Source organism: Tachysurus vachellii, chromosome 22 (assembly GCF_030014155.1).
Source record: "Tachysurus vachellii isolate PV-2020 chromosome 22, HZAU_Pvac_v1, whole genome shotgun sequence".
Taxonomy (NCBI): domain Eukaryota; kingdom Metazoa; phylum Chordata; class Actinopteri; order Siluriformes; family Bagridae; genus Tachysurus; species Tachysurus vachellii.
The window spans coordinates 8,176,426-8,201,769 of record NC_083481.1 but is presented as its reverse complement, the minus strand read 5'-3'; the positions used below and the strand labels follow the sequence as shown (position 1 = coordinate 8,201,769).

At 37.7% G+C, this 25,344-nt stretch overlaps 1 protein-coding gene across 6 annotated transcripts; it reads left to right on the top strand.

Moving 5' to 3' along the window:
• Positions 1 to 81: 81 nt before the first annotated feature.
• Positions 82 to 24,447, top strand: nisch (nischarin). 6 transcript variants are annotated; one of them, XR_009647606.1, is made up of 21 exons: positions 82 to 323; positions 1,400 to 1,483; positions 1,640 to 1,822; positions 5,145 to 5,193; positions 6,026 to 6,189; positions 6,703 to 6,798; positions 7,518 to 7,613; positions 7,709 to 7,861; positions 9,462 to 9,530; positions 9,668 to 9,853; positions 9,952 to 10,080; positions 10,397 to 10,510; positions 11,031 to 11,172; positions 12,602 to 12,717; positions 13,791 to 13,858; positions 17,010 to 18,269; positions 18,671 to 18,857; positions 19,106 to 19,256; positions 19,768 to 19,892; positions 21,326 to 21,487; positions 22,553 to 22,690. XR_009647606.1 is itself a non-coding variant. In XM_060858430.1 (21 exons), exons 1-21 carry the CDS (start codon positions 243 to 245, stop codon positions 23,164 to 23,166), a joined length of 4,233 nt encoding a protein of 1,410 aa, XP_060714413.1. In that variant the 5' UTR covers positions 82 to 242; the 3' UTR covers positions 23,167 to 24,447. The 6 variants fall into 6 exon arrangements, 2 of the variants coding, with proteins under 2 accessions (XP_060714413.1, XP_060714415.1); XM_060858430.1 differs by having other exon boundaries at positions 19,768 to 19,896; positions 22,553 to 24,447; XR_009647608.1 differs by lacking the exons at positions 17,010 to 18,269; positions 18,671 to 18,857; positions 19,106 to 19,256; ... (1 more) ...; positions 21,326 to 21,487; positions 22,553 to 22,690 and adding an exon at positions 12,166 to 12,209 and having other exon boundaries at positions 13,791 to 13,811.
• Positions 24,448 to 25,344: the final 897 nt, after the last annotated feature.

Genomic DNA, 25,344 nt, shown 5'->3' with positions numbered 1-25,344 from the left:
ACTTTGATACAGATCGAGCGGTTGCACTCCAGTACGACAGTCGGCGCTGTTGCGTTGCACATTTTCGACACTAAACTACAAGAGAAGAAGGAAATGATCCGTTATCTGCTGGAATCACAACAGACATGAAGGGAGACTGAATGTTTTCTCTGCAAAGCTCATGAACCCTTACATGCATTAGACGAGCGTTGGCGTCCTCCAGGTTCTCTACGATGCTGTAGCCCAATTTTAACCCGGTGAAAATGGACTGCGCGGTGTTTACTGAGCAAAACACAGAAAGAAGTGTCTGTATCGTTGGATCGGAACTAGTGGAGAATTACACGGTAAAGTATTTAATGCTTAGAAGCATCCTATAAATGTAGGTAAAGTGTATTTAGTCGCTGAGCCTGGGACACATCTACAGTACGAGAACGTATTATTAGCCAATCTTTATGGCCGTATTCCAAATACCTCCTACTGGGTATGAAGGGCACTAGATAGTGTTCAGAATCAACATTTTCCCTACTGTGCTAGTGCACTTATCTAGTGAGTTAAACGCTATTTGGGATCGAGCCCGAATTGTTTACGACAAAGTCATTTTAAAACGATTTCCAAGGGCTGCAAAATATTATTTATCATCTTCATGCTTTATATAAAAAAATACATAGAATGGTGAAGGTTAATAAACTATACTGTTAAGTTGACAAGCTAGCAAACAGATTTTTTTGAAGACACCCGTAACAGCAACAGAAAGAGGCTAATATACAGCTAGCTAAACTTCTGTTTTCGTTTTGTTGTCGTTTTTTTCCGTTTGGTTTTCTATCTACTTGAAGCGAAACTAAATAAAATGGACTAAATAAAATGGAAACTAAATAAAATGGACGTTTTGGACGTTGTGTCCCTGCTGTCAGGTTTACTAACCAATTTCTAGTAGCTTTATAGCTAATTTAATTAGCGTTAGCCACTCAGCTAACGTCAAGTTGAAGTTAGAATATCTGAAACTTTCATTCAGCAAAACCTAGGTTTATGATTGGGGAAAAAAATCACTAATATTTGGGTTAATTGTTTTTTAACTGTAACAGTTTTTATACAAAAATCTGTTTATATAATATTTATTCATTAGCACGGTGCATCCCTTTCATTTCAGGGACATTTACAGGACTTAAATATCACCATATTTTAGCCTATTTATTTTAGCACTTGTATTCACTAGCAAGCTCAGATGTTTGTGTGCCTGTTGTCATATTTGTTATGCTACTAGAATACAGAATATAAGTATACAAGTATATTTGAAAGCATTTCTACAGCATGATGCTCCCACCACCAGGCTTCACTTTGTGAATGGTAATGTCAGACTGAAAATGTAGTAGGATATTTTTAAATTACTAACATGTTTTCTTTTGTTTCTGACTCTGTTTAGGTTTACGTAATCGAGGTGAAGGTTGGGGACCATCGGTGGACCATAAAGCACCGATACAGTGACTTCCATGAACTGCATGAAAAGGTAAGTTTCAATCAGGTAAATAGCAAATATTCAGTATTAATACTCCTTGAACCCTAATTAACATTCTGGTCTTTGGCAAAGTGTTTTCCATTAAATCATGAGAGTAACAAGTGAACCGATTATTAGTGATCAAACAGTTGAACTGGTGTCTTCCAGCTCATTTCGGAGAAGAAGATCGACAAACATCTGTTGCCTCCAAAGAAGATCATTGGTAAAAATTCTAAAACCCTTGTGGAAAAGAGGCAGAAGGAGTTGGAGGTGTATTTGCAAACTCTGCTTAGCCAATTCCCTGTTGCTGTACCAAAAGTTTTATCCACCTTTCTACACTTCCAGTTCTATGTGAGTATTCCTAAATATCTTTCATCGTGTTGCTTTTGGGAGGATGGGCAGGTGTCTACTGTATGTAAGAAGCTACAAACAAATATTTGTTAACGTTGAATAACAAAATAGGATACTAGCACCGCCATGCTAAACGTTGTGTGTCATTTTTATGTTGAGGAAATGTAATAAGAATTTATATTCGATATGAGGAATCAAGCACTTAGGAATATAAGCAATGATGTGGTGATGTGTAGAGCAATGACAGATCGTATCTTTTGTCCTATTAAAATGAATGTTAATGACAAGCTAGTTCCTGTTATACATTGTTACATGTTATAACCGTGGTAATCCACTATTGAACTTTAATATGACAAAAAAAGCCTTACAGAGAAACCCGAAAGCACAAAGTCCTCTGAGATTAAACTTTGTTAATCTTAAAACCATCCTGATTTCTAATAACACAATGATAGTAGGAGGACCAATTATATAGCACAGCCACAGTGATAAATAATAATTATGTAGAAATAATACATTAATTCTTTAATGCGTTTTTGGACATTTGCCATAGAAAACACAGCATTTTCAGCATCAGCATATTTTATCATTGGTGACAGTTTATGACATTTCTGCACATTTTAATGCTATTGACCTGTAGACACTTTAACAGATACAGTATTCCTCGTTATTCAGCATTTTTATCACAGGCCAAACTCCACATTCAGTTACAAAATGTGCTGAGTTATACAGACTTTGAAATTTTATTTAATGTCAACTAGATTTCAAGTGCACTTAGTAAATGTATTTGAACCATTCATTTTTATTTGTTTATTTTAATGCCAAAAACAGAATATTTTTTAAAAGCACTGTAATTTTAACAGAGAAGAAATACACAAATGTATATAATGTCTTTCATGTATAGATTATTGAGGAGACTGTTTAGACTGTTCAGATCACATGGCTGCATCATGTGGTAACTTGTGGTGTGAAGGTGAAATAGGAATAAACTAAACCTTTAAATAGTCATCATTTTCATGCGAGTTTGGGATAATTCCACTATTTGTAGGTGCTACTTCCTTTTCCTTTGAGAAAATTATGGTCTAAATGACTTACTGTGGGCTTTTTTAGGCTCTGCAGGGGTTTGATTTAATCCTATCCCTCATTGCGTACATCACACCTGTGATATTGCATCTCATATTTAGTCAGAGAGCTTGTACTCTTAAGATTAAGTTCTCCTTTAATATGTCCCAGGATATGATCCCATTCATGGTTCCTTTTATGGTATGTAAAAAAACTACTACATGCAGAGAAACAGCATCGTATCAGGATGCGTCCACCTCCATACGTCACTGTTCTTTAGATGTTATTTAGCTCAAACATGCAACTCTTCATTCTTTAAATATACCAAGCTGAATTATTAAAAAAAAGAGTTCTATTGTTGTTTCTTTTGACTATAGTATGTTCTTTGAAGTTTGTAATATAATGTATAATTGGTATACAGTTGTGTGAAAAAAGTGTTGGCCCCCTTCCTTTTTTACACGTTTGTCACACTTTTAATGTTTCAGATCATCAAACATATATATTATATATAAACAAATTTAAATATCAGGCCTGGGTGTGGCAGGAGAAATTAAACTCGTGGGATAAACCACAGTTATGTTGTGTTTTAATAGGGAGGCAAACACTTTTTCACACAGGGCCATGTCGGTTTGGATTTTGTTTTCCCTTAATAATAAAAACCTTCATCTAAAAACTGCATGTTGTGATTACTTGTGATATCTTTGACTAATATTTAAAATTGTTTGATTTTGACATTAAATTATGACAAACGTGCAAAAAAATCAGGATGGGGCCAACACTTTTTCACACCACTGTATATAATTTATTGTATATGTTTTCTTGATTGTCATTATTCGACTGCGTGTTGTGATACCTTGTGTGGCGTACCTGACTGGGGAGATTAGTTGTGGATCAGTGAGCTTTCCACCTGCATATTATCAAACCATGTACAGACACGAATGTTTATGGTCTCTGTTGTGGCTCTGTAGCTTTTTCTAACTCCGTGTGTTTTAATACTTGTGTCACTGGGAACATTAAGTGGTCCCTTCACCTTCACCATGATTTCTGCTTGTTGCACCAATAGCAACGTCTGTTATAAAATTTGCTCCAGGTGCAATTTGCACAAGAACATTTTTGGGCAGCATTTATATATATTTACATATATGTATATTTATTATACATTTAAATAACAATACTTTTTACCCTATTAAATATATATATATTTTATTTCAACTTAACCTTTTATGTATATCGTGTGTAAATGTGAAGTGGATACATGCACTGGAAATGTATTCAAGTGTAAATATCATCTAAATATTTCCCCACACTGTATATTTTTGGTTCTTTACCTTGGAGTTTTGATGCCCCAACAGCTTTAGTTATCCAATTGCAAAGCATAACTGTAATAAATATTAGCAGTAATTGCAAATGATTTTCAGTGGGAATAAGTAGCCTGACCCCAACCTTCAGCAATACATGACATTCAGAAAAAGACCCTCTGGCCCTCTGTCCATTTAACATGTAAATGATACCATTTTCTTAAGCAGAAAAAATAAATACATTTTTTTAATATAGACCCAAGAGGTTTTACATTTAACAAAAAAAAAAAAAAAAAAAAGCATTTCCATGGAAGTGTTTGTTCTAATTTTCCAAAGGTTTCTGAGAAACTTTCCGATAGTTCGTAGCAATGTCAAGGTTGTTTTGGTTGGTTGTGAATCTTAAAACTACACACTGTAACACAATAATGTGTGTGTAAATCCACTGTTAGGAAAAATGTGTATTTATTGAGATTAGTAAACCAAATGTAGCAATGCTTCTTTACTCACACTTACTTACTTGATCTATTAATCAGTGACCAACGAAATACTTTCTGGCGAAAGAATCATGTGACATGGACTAATGTAATCAAGAGGTATATTAAAGGTGAATAAATGAAAAAATACAAGTAATTTATTAAGTTGTGGTCTTAGCAAATGTTTATTGTCGTTATAATTATTATTACATCTTTCAGAAAACAATATATTAATATATGGGGCAGGGGTGGTGCTTTGTGGCTTAGTGGTTAGTATGTTTGTCTCACTTCTGATGGTACGATTCCCTTCACTGCCCCATGTGTGCATTGTTTGTATGTTCTGTGTTTGTGCTCTGTCAGCTTATGACTTGAAAAACTGTGAAATGTTTACTTTGTACTTTCCCCTTTATTACTTTAATATAGTTTTACTAATAAATATAGCTTATAACAAGTGATATACAGTGATGAATAACAAGATTTTCTTGTTTTCAGGAAATTAATGGCATTGCTGCTACCCTGGCAGAAGATCTGTTCCACAAAGGTATAGCTTCATACTTACATATTTTGTCAAATAAAAACCTTCAGGAAGGTCAAAGAGGCTGGGCATCAAATAACTTGTGACCCTGTTGCAATGGACATTGTAATATAAAGTATAAAATACTTCTCACTTCACATCCATCTGGAATGAGGAAGGATGTGAAGTGAGAAGTATACACTGTGTATATATATTTATATGCAGGAAATCTGAAATATCTGTCTTAATCCAAAGTATTGTAATATCGGATCACCAGCAGAAGTGAAACAGTGAAAATTGCATTTAAAGATTCCCGTCCTCATCATGGACGTTGATTTGGCACAACTTTTGGCATTGTCTGACTTTCACTTTATAATATAATTATTTAGGTATTTACTGCATTTACCCCTGCATTTGTTAAACTGGCTTCTTGCACTTTGTGATCTTTTTGTTGTTTTCAACTCGATGGTTCAAAGTATCCAGCTTCCTTTTTGGCCAGAATTCATCTACATGTCAGGTTTTTCCAGGCCAAGACACAAATTCCAACATGTGGCTGTTGACTGTAGCTATTCTGCAAGTTCATACAAATGCACCAAAGACAGCGTTCTTTGTCTTCGATGATTAAGTTATGAATCATAAATTCTAGAGAATATTTGTTGAAATGAAACATGATTAATGCAACTTGCACAAAGAAGCAACCTTAATCAGTGGTATAGTACAGTAAACATCATTTATACTAACAGCAGTATTCTATATTTCACTAGATTCTTTCTTTATTTGCAAAACAGCAATTTTTTTTTTTTTTACACATTGTCTTTTGTGTTTTTGTGTTGTATTTAAAGCTTTCCTCTTTCCTCAGGTGAACAGTTGTTAGCTGCTGGTGAAGTTTTTCTCCTGAGTCCACTGCAGCTGTATGCCATCACCCAACAGCTGAAGCTGGCCAAACCCACCTGCGCCAATGGAGATGCCAAGGCGGATCTTGGCCACATACTGGACTTTGCCTGCAGACTCAAATATCTCAAGGTCTCATTGCTTTGCCATTGTGCGGTTGTGGGTGATGGCATGCATCAATCACCATATGTATAGGATTCAATATACAGGGTTTTCTTTGGCAGAAATAACACCCATTGTTGTTATTGCTTACTGTAATGCTGAGCTTCATAGTATATGCATCCATAGCGATTTACATTACATTTACATTTTTATACAACTGAGCAATTGAGGATTAAGGGCCTTGCTCAAGGGCCCAACAGTGGCAGCTTGGTGGACCTGGGATCGAACTCACAACCTTCCGATTGGTAGCTCAACACCTTAATCACTAGGCTACCACATGCCTGCATGTTGTCTGATGAAACAGAAATGCTACCATTTAGCACTTCCATTTATCATATTAGAAACCCATTTGATTTAGTGCCAGGTTGGTCTGACCAGGGAAGAACAGCTGTTGGATACAAATATGATGGATGACCCGTTGAATTCACGGATAACTGATAACCAGTTGTATTAACACGATCTGTTGTGTGTTTGCATGTACAGATCCCTGGTGCTATAGGAGTTGTGGGCACCAGCAATATTGAGGAACACAGTCTACAGTTTGACCTTTCTGTCTTTAAATCGGTGCTCCAGATTGAGGTAAGAGACATATATTTCTTCTGGAAAGTGATTGGTTGTTGTTGAGTGCATATTGAATTGAGTAAGAAGTATTCTTTGCAGTTTAACCTGCAAATCAATTTTCAGATTTCTATATAGATTACGGTAGGATTAAACACTATTTCTGGATGTTCAGTCGTTTTTTTACATATAAAACCTTGGAATTATAAAACGTTTCTCCAGGAACACGAAACACTAAAGTAGGCATTGTAGCTAGGCAGTTAGCTTAGCCATATTCTTAATGGTTTCTGCAAGTTAAAAAGCTTAACTAGAGATCTGTAGTAGAAATTAATTTGGTATGTTTGATCTTATTTTGAGGGGGCACGGTGGCTTAGTGGTTAGCACGTTCGCCTCACACCTCCAGGGTCGGGGTTCGATTCCCACCTCCACCTTGTGTGTGTGGAGTTTGCATGTTCTCCCCGTGCCTTGGGGGTTTCCTCTGGGTACTCCGGTTTCCTCCCCTGGTCCAAAGACATGCATGGTAGGTTGATTGGCATCTCTGGAAAATTGTCCCTAGTGTGTGATTGTGTGAGTGAATGAGAGTGTGTGTGTGTGCCCTGCGATGGGTTGGCACTCCATCCAGGGTGTATCCTGCCTTGTTGCCCGATGACGCCTGAGATAGGCACAGGCTCCCCGTGACCCGAGGTAGTTCGGATAAGCGGTAGAAAATGAATGAATGAATGAATGATCTTATTTTGCAGATAAATGACTGCAGTTCAGGACAAATAATGGGACTCCCTGCATTAAAGCCGACCCTGGCTACACTCAGTGTTCATCGTTCAGCTGCTTCCATGAAGGTTTTCTATTTGCTCTAAGTAAACCTCTTAAAACAATTTAACACTCCAGCTGCTGTATTGATCCTGAACTGGGTTTGGGTGACTTTGTTCTGTAGGAAATTTTAGTTCCTGAAGCTGCTGAATTTGCCCAGTGGGAGCCCGAAGGCGTGGACATCGACTGTGCAGTGACGGCAGTTATTCCAACCTGGAAGATACTCACCACCCTGGACATGAGCCACAATAACATCTGCTGCATCGATGAGTCTGTGGTAAGGTGAAATTGTTTAAATTCTGTGCCTGCTAGGTCTTTCTTTCTTTTCTTCAAAAATCATATGATCATATAAGTAGGTGATTGATGTTCCATTTTATATTTGTTGGAAGATTTAAAGCAGCCAGCAAGTTATTACGCACAACTACAATTATAGAGTAATTAATCTGTAATTTCTTTTTTTTGTACCCTCGAATTTTTTATTTGCTAAGATTAACATTGACAGAGGCCACACCCCTTAACTTCGTTACTAAAAAGCACATAGTTTGCTCCTCCTTTAACTAGGACTGATGAGCACATACTTTTCCACTGTGCTGGTGCTGGTTCAGAGTGCTGGTTCGAAGTTGGTTCCACTAGCGAGCCTTCTAAGAACCGGTTTGCCTTTCCATGGGCTAGAGAGCCATCACAGAGCCAAGTGTTACATCACTGTATACAACGTTGTACAGCAACATTAGCGCAGCAGCTGCAAACACAACTTCAACAATGACGGATGTTGCTTTATTGTTGATGCTCATGGCTTTGCGAACCTACATTGGCATCCAAACGTGGCGAATCCTGTTTTAAAATGATTTAAAAATGGCTCTAATGATGTTCTCTTTTGTCTTGTTGGTCACAGTAGGCCCGTCCCCAGTCCCTGACGCAAGCGGTTCTTAAGACCAGCAACGTTTTGGTGCTATTTAAGAACCACTTTTCCTGGTTTAGAGCCGGTGCTCTGGGTGTTGAACTGATTTTAATTTAGGCTTTGGCTCTGAACAGTACTCAAACTGCCTTGGTGGAAAAGGGGCATAACGGGCACATATGCAAGGCCTTCTTTACGGTGACTAAAGGGCATATATTGTATCCTCTTTACTGGCACTGACAGTCACAAACAACACAACTTCTTCATTGAGGGGCACATACACCACAACGTCTTCACTGAGACTGATGAGCACATAAAGCACAACTTCTTCACTGAGACTGATGAGCACATACATCACAACGTCTTCACTGAGACTGATGAGCACATAAAGCACAACTTCTTCACTGAGACTGATGGTCACATGTTCCACAACTCCTTCATTGTAACTGACAGGCAAATATGTAGCACATATTTTACTGGGTCTGACCAGTGTGATGGAAATTTTTTGCAAAGAAGCTGTTTGTGAAGTTCTGATCTTCTGTGTGCAGGACTGGAAGTTGGTTGTTTCTAGAAATTGTTATTAGCAGCGATTGTATGTATAACATTATTAGAGGGTCAGAATGAGCTGGAGACATGTTGGGTCATACACAACTCTAGGCAGACCACGGTTAGGGTAAGATTATCCTGATCAGGAGATGATGAGGCGTTGTCCATCTATCCAACGGAAGATGATGTTTTTCTTTCTTCAGATTCTGTGTTTTGAATCATGTTGATCAGACTTCTTCCTCTCTCATGATACACGAGGAACGTTGGGTCCTGCTGCGCAGCAGTACAAATAAATTATGAACCTTTTTAGTCTTGCCCTTACCTACCTGTGTGCTATTTTCTCAAAACTTCCACAACAATAGTACATAGGCTTCAGTTCTTTTACTGATTATGTCGAAGAGCCTAATTTTTTGTAATCTTCCTTTTGTTATTTTAGAAATTAATTCCTTCAGTCGAATTTCTTGATCTCGGGCACAATTTCCTGTCTGTGGTGGAAAATCTCCAGGTAAGCTGATGGATTATAATGTTTATTTTATATATAATAATAAATTATATATTATACTAATTATAATGTTTCTTCATGAATATTATATTGAACTTCTTTTGTCAATCTCTTGCTCTTGCTTTTCTATCTATTTGCAGTATCTATACAATCTAGTGCACCTGGACCTGTCTTATAACAAGCTTACTGTTCTTGAGGGTGTTCACACTAAACTGGGAAACATCAAGACCCTGAATTTAGCAGGAAATCAGATTGAAACCCTTTCTGGTCTCAGTAAACTTTACTGTCTTGTTAATCTGGACTTGAGCAGTAACAAATTAGCACAGGTATTGGGAAGTTTGTTGCATACATTGTTTGGCTGGGAGCTGTATTTTGCAGAAAATATTTAATACGATTTATTTGTTCAAATTATTATTTTCTGCAGTTGGATGAAATAAAGCACATTGGAATGTTGCCCTGTTTGGAAAAACTCTCCATTGCCAGCAACCCCATGTGTATCATTCCTGACTATAGAACCAAAGTTCTGGCTCAATTCTGTGACCGAGCATCAGAGGTATGACTCAATATCTAACTTATTGATGAGAAATTTCAGCCAACTTTCTTCTTATTTTTTTCCCCCCAAAATGTAATTATTGATTATAGAAATGTTTCATCATGAAATTAAGGTATTAATAGAATTTTACATTTGACAAGAGGACCCATTTCGTATGAGAAAAATAACACACAACATAACAGAACACCTGTCTCCCCCCCCTTTAATGTTTGTAGTATAATCCTAGTAGTTGTCCTTAAATGACTAGTTTGCAAATGATGTTTTTATTAGAGATTGTATTTGATGTAGCACCACAGTGATGAATGTGTTATTGAAGGTTTGCTTAGATGGCACAGTAACCACTGAAAAGGAATTGGACACTGTGGAAGTGCTGAAAGCCATTCAGAAAGCCAAAGAAGTGAAAGACAGAATGGCAAACACAGAAAAAAAAGTAAGAATTATTTTCGTTATATTCTTTGATGCTGGAATGGAATAAACCAGTTTGTTCCTCTGCAGAATAATCTTGGTATCAACTTTTTCATTTTGTAGGTGATTTAATGACTTAAATATGACCCTGTTTTACGTTCCTCTTTCAAAACTGTCATGCCTAATCTGTTTTCTCCTACACCACCACGTCTTTAAACTGCAGGGCTCCTACTGAAAATGTGTAAAGGTTGGCAGGTGTAGTAATAAAATAGAATTGATATGAATCTCCGTGAACATTTTGGCAGTATAATATCATGTAGGGATGACAAAATTGTCATCTTGAAAGCACAAGCCTAGACACCAGGATATGTTTATACTAATGTACAGAAATAAAAATTCAAGCTTGAGCCCGACACTAAATAAATAACACCGTTATCCAAACAATTCATTCATATAATGTGATTCACTGTAACTACATATTTAGAGCAAGGCTAAACCAGTATATTTCACAGTTCCTAAAAGCACTGTTTTGTTCTCTTGGTCAGATTAGTGATGTGCCCAGACTGACTGATGCAGGGCTAAATCCCTCATCCTCCAGCTCAGTCACTGCCCCACAGTCTTCCTCTTCTTCTTCATCTTCATCTTCTTCTTCTTCTTCTCCACTCCACTGTGCCAGCTCCAGCCAAGGTAATCATGTATGTATCAGCACAGCATAAAGGGGCTCAATTTACATCAAGTTTACTTATCATGTGATTATCCAGGCATCTGTGGTAGGCTATAAGGCTATAAGTTTGCCTTACTTGTTAGCAACGTTAGGTTCATTGCAATAATAAAGAAACGACTGTCTTTAACGTGAAGTGGTAGTTAAAGTTTTATAAGGCATCCTACGAGAAGGTACTGACTGCTGTGATTAAATGTCAAATCGCCTGAAGAAAGAAGCCACCGTGTAAAAATGATGTCCATCAAAGACGCTATTTAATGATTTTTTTGTCATTGCTGGTCTGTTGCTTTTTGCTCCAACAGGGTTAATGAAGGGCCCAGTGCTTAGTAGGTGTGTCTTGAGGTTTTACATTGTAAATTATACATTTTTAACAGACTAAATGTTCCAACCAGACAACAATGACTGAATAATGAGCTTCTTGATATTTCCCTGAGTAACAGTACAGAATGATACTTTGTCATGTGGCCCTCTTCTGGCTTGATCTGGTATTGCAGCTTAACAACATATTTTTTTTCTTTGGATTGCACCAGTGTAGGTTTTATGTTCACACCCACAAAAAAGGCATTGCTTAACAATTGTGGTTCCTTTGTATATTGTATGCATCTGTAATGTCTCTGTTGCAAAAGTCTAATACTAAAATAAAGATTAGGAAATTGGCCAATCTTTCATTTCTTTTTTTTTTTGTTTCCTACTATTTTTGGTGCCAAATTCAGCAGAATTTGACCAATAAATAATTCATTAGGCCCAATGGTAATGAAAAATAAATTAAAACACAGCACATCAACAGAGAGAAATATTGATCCATAATTCAGCAGTGCTGTGGTTTAAAGTATATTAAATAAGGAAAGTGAAATGATACTCAAAAAATGACTGAGATTTGCTGTTGTAAATTTATTAAAATTAATATTTTCACAAAATTGCTCAAATGGATCCTATTATGCATTTTTCCCCTCCAGCAGTTCCAAGGCCAATGATGGATAATTTGCAATCCTCCTTTCTTCAGGTGATTTGGCATTTAGTGGTGGTGGTATGCTATATCTGGATAAAAAGCTTGAACAGAAACTCCCTTGCAACAACTATACTATTGCTACTTATTTGTGTTTGAATGCTAAATGACTTATTTTCTTGCTAAACTGCTACATGTATAAATTCCAGCAGAGCATTTACTTATGGGAAAAACGCAGTTATGAACACACTTGTTTTGCATTCACACTTACTTTGACACTGCCTTCTTTAAATGTACTGATTATATGAACTTGCATTGCTTGCTTATTTTCTTCTGAGCATCTCTGACAAGCTGCGTTTTACCTCTAGCCATGCAATTGACTCGCTGTGATATTTATTTAGTTCTCCCCCTCTGTTGGCTAAATATAAAGCCCTGCTGTCTATTTCCAGAAATAGCCTGCAAAGATGACGCCTTTCTTACCAAAGAGATATTGACTCATGTGGATTCTACACTTACCCAACGATGCTGTAATAACTACCCCACAACCTGTGAGCTTGTACCTCAGGTTAGTAGAATTACCAGTCTAACAATTGTACATTGTTTGAAATTGTAATTTAACTGAATTTTAATCACGTTTTTTATAATATTTTTTTTATAATCCTGAAACTCCTCTGTTTCTTGAATTATACTATCATCACAAAAAGTGTTTGTATATCGTTTAGTTTTGGTTATGGTTTAACACACAACTGTGGACAGATGGGTAAGTGTGCTGCTTAGTCCCATGTTTGCTTTGCACAGAAACTTAAGTGAGTGAGCTGAAAGGTGGAAGCAAACATACTGTTAGTTAAGTCCATTAATACGGAGTATGTAGCCATATTTTGTATCCTCTCTTGATAAAGTTTCTAATGTAGCACGTCGATCATGACAGAAAGACGTTAACGAAAGTTTCAGCAAATATTATTATTATTATTAATAATATAAAAATATTAATATTATTAATCCCGGCTAACATTTAGATATTTAACTGTCTAGTAACTAATGTGCTAGAAGCAGGAAAGCAAGCTTTTTCTTGCACTTAATTTTGCTTGGTTTTATTATTTTCACATACATGCACATTCCTTATTCTGAAAAGATCTGTTATCTGTGCACACTAGTGTACTATAGTTACAGCGTTGAGGTCTCTTGCACCAATGCTATGTTTAAACATACACCACACTTATGTTTTCTATTAGACACTAGGAAGTAGGGTTTTGTTTTCTTTCTCTTAGTCTTTTTCTAATCCACTGGACAGCTACAAATAAAAATACAAATAGCCCTGACATGAAAGTTTCATGACTCAGGCACACAGACTACTTGTTTGGTCCAGGGCACAATTTTGAAATCACTGTGTTGGAAAGTTTTAGTTGAACTGTGCACTGTACAAAGCTACACAGTACACAGATCCTATCAGACTTCAATCAACCATATCTCAACTATAAGACAATGGCATTGCAGTTTAATTCTCTCTATCAACGAAAACATTGTGGATCATTGTAAGCTTTTTGCCCAACACTTCAGCAGTACAGCGTATTATGTGTGTTAGATTTATTTTCGATGAAATTTTTGAACTAATTTTTCTCCATGTTTGGTTCATTACAGGTTAAAACTCAACTTACTACCTGTTCATCATCAGAGATCAATTCTGAGCAGAGGCATGAAAGTTTTGGGTCAGTTTTTGTTTTAATTTTTGGCTTTGCTTTGTTTGACAGTTTCATATGGACGGGTCTCAAAAACACGTCACCAATCGGCAATACTTCAGTTAGCACAAACGTGTGTAATCTCATAATAATCAGATTCTGCTCCTCTATGACCTGCCATTAAATTCCACTGAAGAATATTTATGGTTGCCAAATTTTAACTTTTAAAACTGTTGTTCCAGAAGCAATCCCATGAGGGATTACCCCTTTTGTTTTCATGACCTATTGAATTGTGTGTAAATCAGATAATAACGCTGTGCATGTAAACAGGCATCAACACCACTGCTTCTGAAGCTTTAATAGTAATGAAAAGAGGTAACGTGTATACATGAGTACTTGCCTACAAACGTATTGATATCAAACGTTTGATATCAAACCATGAACATATAAAGGCTAACGGAGTTTCCATTTGTAAACCTTTATAAGCTGATCTCATCTTTAGTATTTTGATGCCTTGTATACTGATATAAACTCTCCCAGGCTGAAATTGCCTCACCCCTTCCTCTCTTGGGTGCTTTAGATTGAGCTGATGGGTGATGGAGGAGGATTAGGGAGTGGGTGGGAATTGGCAAAATCGAGAGAAATACTGTTAGTTATCATACTCAAACTTTCACGACCGTACAGTGGACATGGTCCTTTTAATGGTTTCATCAATAACTTTAGAAACATACAATTAATGGTCATACTGAACATCCCCTGTTCTGTCAACATATCGTACTGTTTACATTCTGTCTATATGTCTATGTAATGATTTATAATCTGACTATACTGAATCACCTAGAAGAGTTAACCTTTTGAGTTCTTCCTCATTTCTTTTTAGGGAGTTTTTCTATGCGTCTTTACTCTCTAACTTATTAGGAACTGAAATCTCCCTCTCAATTTCGTAAAACTGATCTGTATAGTAATAAATGACATTACTGTTTTGCAAATCTCCAACTGTACTACATATTGTAAATCACAGGAATATATTCAGGTATCACCGCCCACCCCAGTGGTAAAACTATTAAATAGAAACTTATTGTATGTACAAAACACACAACCAAAACATGAGTATTGTTGATTCCAATTTTAAACACACAATGCTTGACAATCTTAATGGGAAATTTAATATATAATAACCATCATAAGCCTCTAAACAAACTTCAATAGTACCATATGAACAAGTCTTTTTAGTTTTAAAGCTGCTTCATTATGCAAATTTTAAACATGAATTATAGCAGCAGTACAATATGCTGTAAAGAGATAAGAGAACGTAGAAAGGCTTTGAACTGGTAGGATTGCTGTTGCTGTATCCATTGAAGGAAATACACATCACAGTACACAGTGAATTAAAATGCCATTTTCATGTTTAGTTGGTTGATTGATTTGTTAATTTTCCATGCAACCATGTGGTGTTTTAGACTTGCAGATATTATTGGGTTAAGTCAACCTACTGGCTTTTTTATTAACTTGCAATTTGCCTTGTTTTGGCTCATCATTCTCCGCTTATTTCTTACACTATTTATCATTTGACCATTTCTAAGTGTTTTGACAGTAGTTTGTGGAAAACATGAACTTATCATTAACTTAATAATAAAATGTTGATGGCTCTATAGGGGGGCACGGTGGCTTAGTGGTTAGCACGTTCGCCTCACACCTCCAGGGTTGGGGGTTTGATTCCCGCCTCCACCTTGTGTGTGTGGAGTTTGCATGTTCTCCCCGTGCCTCAGGGGTTTCCTCCGGGTACTCCGGTTTCCTCCCCCGGTCCAAAGACATGCATGGTAGGTTAATTTGACTGGGCCATTCTAACACATGAATATGCTTTGATCTAAACCACTCCATTGTAGCTCTGGCTGTATGTTTAGGGTCATTTTCTTGCTGGAAGGTGAACCTCTGCCCCAGTCTCAAGTCTTTTGCAGACTCAGAGGTTTTCATCTAAGATTGCCCTGTATTTGGCTCCACCCATCTTCCCATCAACTCTGACCAGCTTCCCTGTCCCTGCTGAAGAAAAGCATCCCCACAACATGATGCTGCCACCACCATGTTTCACGGTGGAGATGATGTGTTCAGTGTGATGTGCAGTGTTAGGTTTCCACTACACATAACGTTTTGAATTTTGGCAAAAAAATTTTTGGTCTCATCTGACCAGAGCACCTTCTTCCACGTGCTTGCTGTGTCTCCCACATGGCTTGTCGCAAACGAGATTTCTTATGGCTTTCTTTCAACAATGGCTTTCTTCTTGCCACTCTTCCATAAAGACCAGATTTGTGGACTGCACGATTAATAGTTGTCCTGTGGACAGATTCTCCCACCTGATCTGTGGATCTCTGCAGCTCCTCCAGAGTTACCATGGGCCTCTTGGTTGCTTCTGTGATTAATGCTCTCCTTGCACGGCCTGTCAGTTTAGGTGGACGGCCATGTTTTGGTAGGCTTGCAGTTGTGCCATACTCTTTCCATTTCCAGATGATGGATTATACAGTGCTCCCTGAGATGTTCAAGGCTTGGGATATTAATTTATAAGCTAACCCTGCTTTAAACCTCTCCACAACTTTATCCCTGACCTGTCTGGTGTGTTCTTTGGTCTTTATGATGCTGTTTGTTCACTAATGTTCTCTAACACACTTCTGAGGGCTTCACAGAACAGCTGTATTTATTGTGAGATTAAATGACACACTGGTGCACTCTATTTACTAATTAGGCACTAACTGACTTCTGAAGGCAGTTGGTTTCACTGGATTTTAGTTAGGGGTATCAGAGTAAAGGGGGCTGAATACAAATGCACACCACACTTTTCAGATATTTATTTAAAAAAAAAAATTGGACACCATTTATAATTTTCATTCCCCTTCACAATCATGTGCCACTTTCTTTCCGTCTATTTCATAAAATCCCAATAAAATACATTTTTCTTTGTTGTTGTAACATGTCAAAATGTAGAAAAGTTCAGTGGGTGTGAATACTTTTGCAAGGCACTGTAAAGGACAGCATTGATTGGGCAAACAAACTTCCAAGTTCAAAGAAAGGGTACAGTTTACTACCATACCAGAATTTAGTGAAGCAACTTAATGTCACAAAAATATTGTATTAGTGCTTGTTTGCGTATCTTCAATTGTGAATTTACACAAACTTTTTTGCCTTTCAGCTGCTTTTACTGTCAAGAAAACTATGAATCATGCACCAACAGATGCTCCACACCAGTACTACCCCTCTGTTATTTGTCCTACACCACCACCAACTTGGACTTTATTACTCGACTTTCCAATTTGATCTGTCAAACAGATATGCAGAGTAAAACATCCACCGAATGCAAGACCTCCACTGTGGATGTGACTGAGCAGGGCAGCCCTGACTCTGGGGGCAGTTACTTTGAGATGGGCCCAGATCACGATGATGAGATCATGGGCTGCTCTTCCTCCTCCACAATTCAGGACAATGAATCTGAGAATGTTGATAGCTCAAATGTTCAAATTAATCTGATAGTCTGGACTCACTGCATCACTGTTAGCCAAGATGGAGGTTTGAATCAGATGCCGTGCTGTTTGGCTGCAACGGATAAAGCATTGGTGGTTTTTCAGACATGGTCTACAGAGACTCCACATAACTTGGAGGAGCTAATGGACTGTATTAAAGTTGCACTGAAGCTGCCATATTCAGACATGGAGGCATTTTGGTTTGACATTCCAGACACTTGCATCTCCTTAAGGATGAAGTCCAGTGCCACACGATGGTACTTCTTCTCAGATGGACAAAATCTGAAAGAGATCCACTCTCATGTGAACTTGCTTCTAGATAGTACTAAAAGTGAACATATCTGTGGACAGTCTCATGTCCAGGCATTTATTCAGCAGTTTCTAAATTCTTGGGAAATTGAAGACAACGATGGCGGAGTGAAAAGTGGATACATAGCTCATGTTCTGGACCATGCCTCATTGGCTCAAAGAAGTCAAAACAGTTCTGTTCCTTCTGACATTTTATCTCTATTCTACGAAAGCCAGACCTCCATCCCATTACTTCTGTTCCTCACAACACGACATCTCTGTGTACTCAAGGTTGATTTTGTAGCCATGTCATCAAAACCCAATGGAAATTGCATACGATCTTGCACCAAATTAACCAGAATTCCACTTGCATCTACATTGCTGAACCCCAAGCAAAGTCAAACCGGTCAAAGCTGTTCAGTCAACCATCGATTTTGTCATGGCCATGTTTTAGAGCTTATGGCAGGTCATGAGCACCTAGCTGCTATTTTCACTCTTCCTCATGACAAGTTTCTATTTCTGAAGCAGTTTGCTCAGTTTCGTGCCAGCCTTCAAGACATCAAGACCATCGCGTTGCTACGGAAGAGTAAACGCCACCAGCGAGTGAACAGCACAACGCCTAGCAAAGCTACCCAGGAAAAAAGGTAGTGAAAAAAACTTGTTTCATTATAATTCTTGTAAATATCCCCAGCAGCGTAAAGTAGAAAATTGGCTTGAAGATAAATTTCCATTTATAAAAGATCTGTTGATTCTGTTTAAGCAGAAGTTTACATTGTGAACATGTAAGGTAATAAGAAATGGTGGCAGCCAGGACATTTAGGCTACGGTGCTGTTTAAAACAAATCACCACGTTACTTTTGTTTATAATACATTTTATAGATTGAATATATTAATTTCCTCCTTTCCTGTAACATTGTTATACAAATCTGAACATACATTAGTATGATTAAAGTGAGAATGATTAATGTAAATTCTTGTTGTGTGTCTACATTACAATGTTTGGTCCAAACCTTTCTGGTCTAAACAAGCTTATTATTATTTGAAGGGTTTCTCAGGACACGAAGAAACCCCATTTAACCCTGTCTCTGCTCAACCCTGGAGACTCACTTATCCAGCAGCTCTCGGATGAAAACCAGTGTCCGTCCCACCTCTCTCTGTCTCTAGCTCTGCGTCACCTCTCCTCACTGAGAGGCGAGGAGGTTATAATCTTCTTCCATGACAACATCGCAGAGGTATACATAAGTGTATTACTGAAAGCAAACCAGGTTTCAGTTTGGGCATTCGTTAACTTTTAATGTTTATTATTTGATTTAAAGAACATTGTTTATTAAATTTAAAGAACAGTTGCTATTTAAAATAAAAAATTCAATAAATATACATTTATAAATATCTAATTTTAATAAAAGACATTTTTTTGGACATCACACCAGCTACAAGGCAAAATAAACAAAAGGTCTGAGTGTTCTGTTTGTTCTGCTAGGTAGAGAATGAAGAGCTGAAGCACATCCTGTGGACATCTGTGCTCTTCTACAAATCCCCTGATGTGGAGGTGACTGCCTGCGTTATGCTGTCCACCAAAGCTGTTTACTTTATCCTGGATGATGTTGCGTCCACACTCAGTGATCAAGCTTGTGAGTTTCCACGTTATCTACATTTGTCCTTTTTTTGGTATCTGGCTAACGCTGCCAAGTAAGAGTGACTAAGCATCGTGTAAAGTGCACACATAAATCACTACACACTGGCTATGCCTCATTAATACCCTTTTTAGACAGTTTAATTGTTAAATAAAATGTCTCAGGTTTTATATTAGTTATAGATAGTAATAGATAGATATACAAACCAAATGGCACAAATTACTTGTGGCTGCATAATGGCCGCTTAATGACGATCTGTTTCTAGACATAAAGTGTATGATTCTTTAAAAGAAGCCACATAAGTGGATTTAGAAGCTAGTCTTTCAGTTTCTTAATGAGTTGATGCAATTTGATTCAAGTCTCTGATGATGGTAATCCTAGTTTCCTTAAAATACACTTCTGTATCAGTGTCTCCATCGTGGTTTATTCCTAGTTTCCAGTTAATTTGCAAGCAATTTAATTTGACTAATCAACACAGAAATGACAACAAAACCATTTTGCCATACAGTGATGTGGAGCTGGCACCCGTCAGACCACAAGGACACAGAGTTTCTCATCTCTTTTTGCTTTGCTATGAAGCTGAATGAGCTGCAGAGTGTGAACGTCGGACTGTTTGACCAGTACTTCAGAGTGGTAGGTGAGTAGAGATGAGCAGTGGACAATATGTAAGTAATAAATCAGTACAGGATGTGATGTAATAGGAAAATATTTTTTGTCAGGAGTTTACTTTTATAATCGTAATTCTAGAAGCAAGAAATTACCATAGAGTTAGTTGCATTTTAGACACAACATGGCCAAATCTTTTCATTTTTGCTCCACTAATGGAAATATATACCACAGAAACTAGCTCATGTTAATTGCCCTAACTTGCCTTCTTTCTTTTCATCGTCAACCTACAAGCTCATATTCAGTTCAAAATTTACATTCCTGAAAATGATCATTTGCTGCTGATGAAGTGCTATATTTACTGTAGTAACTGTTTTAAACTAGGAAGTGGAATTTTACATGGCAAACACAGTGTAGTGATACACAAAGTAAAGCATCTAGCCGCTCTTGGAACATATTTAATGGGCCTAAGAGGAACAAGGAAAAGGGACAAAATTGTAAATTAGTCCAAGTACATATTTAATCTGCTTCTTTGTAATGCAAATAATAATCATATTCGGATACTGTTGATGCTCTCAGATAAGCACATCAGGATGTATTGACACTGACCTACCGTCCAGCCCACGTTAATATATGCCAAGTATGACAAATCATATTTGTTGCAATTTAAGACCATCTTCTTAAGGTATGAAGTATGGCTTTGGGCTTGCAAATCCTGGGAGATGAAGCATATGCTTAAATTGAACAATTCACTTCTGCTTCCATTTTGACTGTACACAGATCAGCCATAACATTAAAACCACTGACAGGTGAAGTGAGTAACATTTGATTATTGCTATACAAATTTCTTGCAATTTACAGGACTTAAAAGTTCTTCTGCTAATGTGTTGGTGCGAGATAATGCAGCACACCTTCAGAGGTCTTGGGGAGTTCATACCTCAAGTCAGAATTGTTTAGGAAGCACGAGGTGGACCTACCCACTTTGGGCCATTATGACTGATGTGTACATGCATCTTTTCTGTTCTGGGTCCAGACAGCTGAGTATAGCTGAGAAGCTAGCAAAAATAAAAAGATAAACAAATAAAAATTAAACAGAGATTTAGTGTGTGCTCATGGTATCTTAAGTCTGTAACCCAGTGAGCCAGAATTAATGTATTCAACAATAGAGACTTAAAAACACTTTTGTACGTCACTCTGGAAATGCTGTAAAATGTAAATGCATCATGGCTATAGCCTAATATTTATACCGGGGCATTTATTTCAGTCAGAATTTTAATCAGACCTACTTCAAGATAGCGTCCAGATATTTAAAGAATTATATTTTTGAATGTGGTGCAAAAATCAAACAATATGTACAAACCAATCAGTTGAAAAGTTTGTACCTAAAAAGATGACACCTGACATTAAACATTAAATGTTCTTTTCAATTCATTTTCAATATATTGTATTCCTCTATAAAGGGCCCTCTCCAGAGCACATCATCTCATGCCTGACCAGAGACAGCTACAGCACGCACCACTTTCTCCAGCAGCTGATGAGTGTGTTGTCTTTACTGGAGACGGCGCCCTCCCCAGAGCCCTCAGACCAAGACTTCTACACAGAGTTTGGCAAGAAGAGCACAGGTAGGATAATCAATATGGTCAACCTTGTATAAATTCTCGCTACGGTGTTCTTTATGAAACTAATGTCATGAATCCAAATAACATAGTGTTACATATATCCCTGATTGTTGGCACCAACATGTTAACAGTGCTAAGTGATAGATAAGCATGTAGGAATGTTTTCTCCCACAACATGGTCCAACTTATTGAAAAATATTTGGTTTGTTTCACTTTTGCTTCCTAATTTTGTCTGTGGATGATTGGTCAGATAAGGGGTTATGTTCAGCTTCTAAATTCGTAACCAGTGGCTGAGCATCAGCTGTATCTGCCTAGACATAAAAAACAAACAAACAAAAAAATCCAGACTGTGTCATTTTGGCATTCAAACATTTGATCTTTTTTGTTCCCAACCGAAAGCAAACAATTAACAAATAATCTTTAGTTGGATTAGTTGCAGAGATCAAAAGTAAGGTATAAAGGAAAATTTACATCAGGACACATTATGAAAAAAAATATTCGATTTTATTTAATCCATGTTCAGCTTTGTAAATACAAGCATTGTGAAATAAAAAAAAAAAAGAATTCTGCCTGTATCAGCACCAACACCCTCAGAGACTCAACCCTAAATTACGCAATGACCCGAAGTAATGTCACTCTCGCCATTGTCCAGAAGCTTTAACGCTGAAAAAGCGAGAACTGAATGAAGATATCCTAAAGGAGTTTCAATTCACTGCAATTGGCTTGTTTGTAATATCCTAACTTTACTTTGGCTGTGATGTGATGTGATGTGATATGATGACAGCCAGAAAGCCATTTCTTTTTAAACCGACTTGGCAGTTCAAAGCAGCAGGAAATGTAGCAACGATTATCAAAGCAATGCCAGTCAAGCAACCCAATAAAGTTCAGATTTTTTCTATAAATCATCTAAATGAAGCAAAGCCACAGCATGTGGTACCCAGCAATGAGGGTGTGGGTCAGGACACTTCATTTTGATGTGACTCGTCGGACATCTTTTTTTTTGTTCATGTCAAATACGCACCATATGGACTGAATTTTTTATTTTTTTTTGCCTTTCATCCAAAACAGGCAAAATGGAGAACTACGAGCTGGTGCACTCAAGCAGGGTGAAGTTTATCTACCCAAGTGAGGAGGAGATTGGTGACTTGACCTTCATTGCAGCAGAGAGGAAGGGCCCTCAGGGACCTCCACACTCGTTTAACGTTCTCTTTTACGCCCTGGTGTTCCAGGTGCAGAACGGTTTGTGTGAGAGGGCCAAACTACAGCCGAAAAGCCTCGTTCTGAGTAGCACGCATGTCTTCCTACTGGATGAGGACTACATCAGCTACCCATTGCCCCAGTTTGCCAAAGAGCCGCCTCAGAGGGACAAGTACAGACTCACGGACGCCCGCAGGATACGAGACCTGGACCGTGTGCTCATGGGATACCAACCATACCCCCAGGCACTCACATTGGTCTTTGACGATGTGCCTGGACCTGATCTGCTGTGCCATCTCACCATGGACCATTTCTCAGATGAGAAGGAGCGTAAACGGATGCAGGGTGGTGATGGAGCTGAGAGCGAAGTGCAGTGGTGTATTTTTGTGCCCGGAGCAGACAGCAGGGAAAGACTGATCTCACTCTTGGCTCGACAGTGGGAAACGCTGTGCAGCCGGGAACTTCCGCTAGAGCTCACGGGCTAACAGAGACCAAAAGGTAACAGAAAATCAAGTCTAGAAAGACTTGTCTTAAAGTCGTAAAAGGTGATTGGGCTAGTTTCCAGCTTCAGTTTGTGTCTCAGCTTTAGTTTTCTTTCTGAAGTTTTGAGGCCAGGTTGTAGTATAAATAATGATAATGACAGTATTGGTTAACATAGTTGTTTATGGAAAATTAATTTATAGCAGCATTATTAATATCCAAATTTATACACAGATACAAATTCTGTTTTATTCCAGAGACTGGAGCCTAAAATTCCGTATCATTTATAGGTCCTGCTTAATCAGACCACTGATAAGCAACTTTAGCAGACATTGCGTTTCGGATGTACTTCATTAACTCACTGGTTGGGATTTTCTTTGTGCCTGGATGCCCCCGTTATTGGTCCCCTGAGACTTGAGGGTGGGGTTTGTGAGCACGAATTGGAGAGGGCAAAGATTAATTTTATCTAATGACCATTAATGGCTTACACGTTAGAAGCTAGCAATTTAGCCAGATAAAACTAGAACAACTACCTAGCCAAACTACCTAAAAAGATTGTATTAACTAATATTAAGCACAAAACAATTTCTGACAATCTGAGCACATTTGTGTTCATTTTTCCCCCCCAGATTTTCTCAATCTGTTTACTAGACCTGCAAATTAAGCTGAACCAGTAAACCTTCAAAAGGAAAACTAAAGCTAAAGAAAAGCTGGAGCTAAACATTGGATATAGTTATCATCACGTAGGACAAAGGAAGGAAAGAAAAATCCTCCCAGATTACACACACGTGTGCACACACACACACACACACACACACACACACACACGCACACGCACACTTTGTAAAAGTCATACTGAACTCTTTCAACACAAAGCATCATGGGAATTTGTGCAGAATCCACAAGAGTGTAATATTTTCTTTTCTTTATCAGGCTTTGTACTTCGCTCTTCTTCTCCCCTTTGCTTATATCTTATTTATCTGCTGCTGTGTACAATCTACCAAGTGTAAATAACTGAAGAGAACTGTGTTATTAAATGTTGTATTTTATTAGAAGTGGCATAAAATGTCAGTTCCTAACTGATTTTAATTACTGAATGGTTTCATATGTTTGTTTTTAAAGTATTTTGGCTTACTGAGCAGTTATTTTGGATTGTACAGGTTCTCTATTGGTTTACTCAAATAGAAATGTTTACAGGATGTCACACGTCAGTGGATTTGATTTTATGCCATTTGCCTTGGACATTAGGAACCCAGCATGCACTTTTCGATTTTTTTTTTTTAAATAAATAAATGTGTTTAATGCAAATGTGTCCATTACTGTGTGAATGTTTGATTTTTTTTTTTGTCAGTCTCAATTATGCATTCCTGTGTGTGTGTGTGTGTGTGTGTGTGTGTGTGTGTGTGTGTGTGTGTGTGTGTGTGTGTGTGTGTGTGTGTGTGTGTGTGTGTGTGTGTGTGTGTGTGTGTGTGTGTGTGTGTGTGTGTGTGTGTGTGTGTGAGAACTCACATCTACTTAAATTGGCAAAATTGCAAGTATAGCGATTCTACTTTTACACTCCTATCAGTAAAGACTCGTATGTACAGTAATTACTTTCTATGGTAGCCATACTCATTTTTGATGCACCAGAATGAAAGAGTGATTTGGTTAAATGTCTTGGACCAAATTTGTGGAGAATCAGAAGTAAATTGCAAAACTGAGTTCCTCTGAATGTCACAGAGGTTGCTTGCTTTTGCGTTAGTTTCTAAGATCTCGAGATCCTGGAGGAACTGATTACCGAATATTATAAAAAGGCCATTGATGTAAGTGCATTTAATAAACTCTAGTTCTATACCTGTATTAATACATGACAAGCTCAAATAATAATCCAGGTCTTAATCACCACAGACAAAACGCTGCTCTCGTGTTAAAATCAGATTATCCATATAATGTTGACCACAGGATGTTAATTATTTACCTGTGATTACAGGAAATGAACTCCTATTTTGGAGCAATGTCCAATCTAATCCACAAAGGGCTGGTGTGGGTGCGGGGTTTCATTCCAACCAAGCAGAAGCCACACCTGATTCCACCTGTTTAATCAGTTGTTCTTGGCTCTTAGTAGGCTCTGGTGTGGTTTCTGCTTGGTTAAAATGAAAACCTGCACCCACACCGGCCCTTTCCGTGAAAGATTGGACACCGCT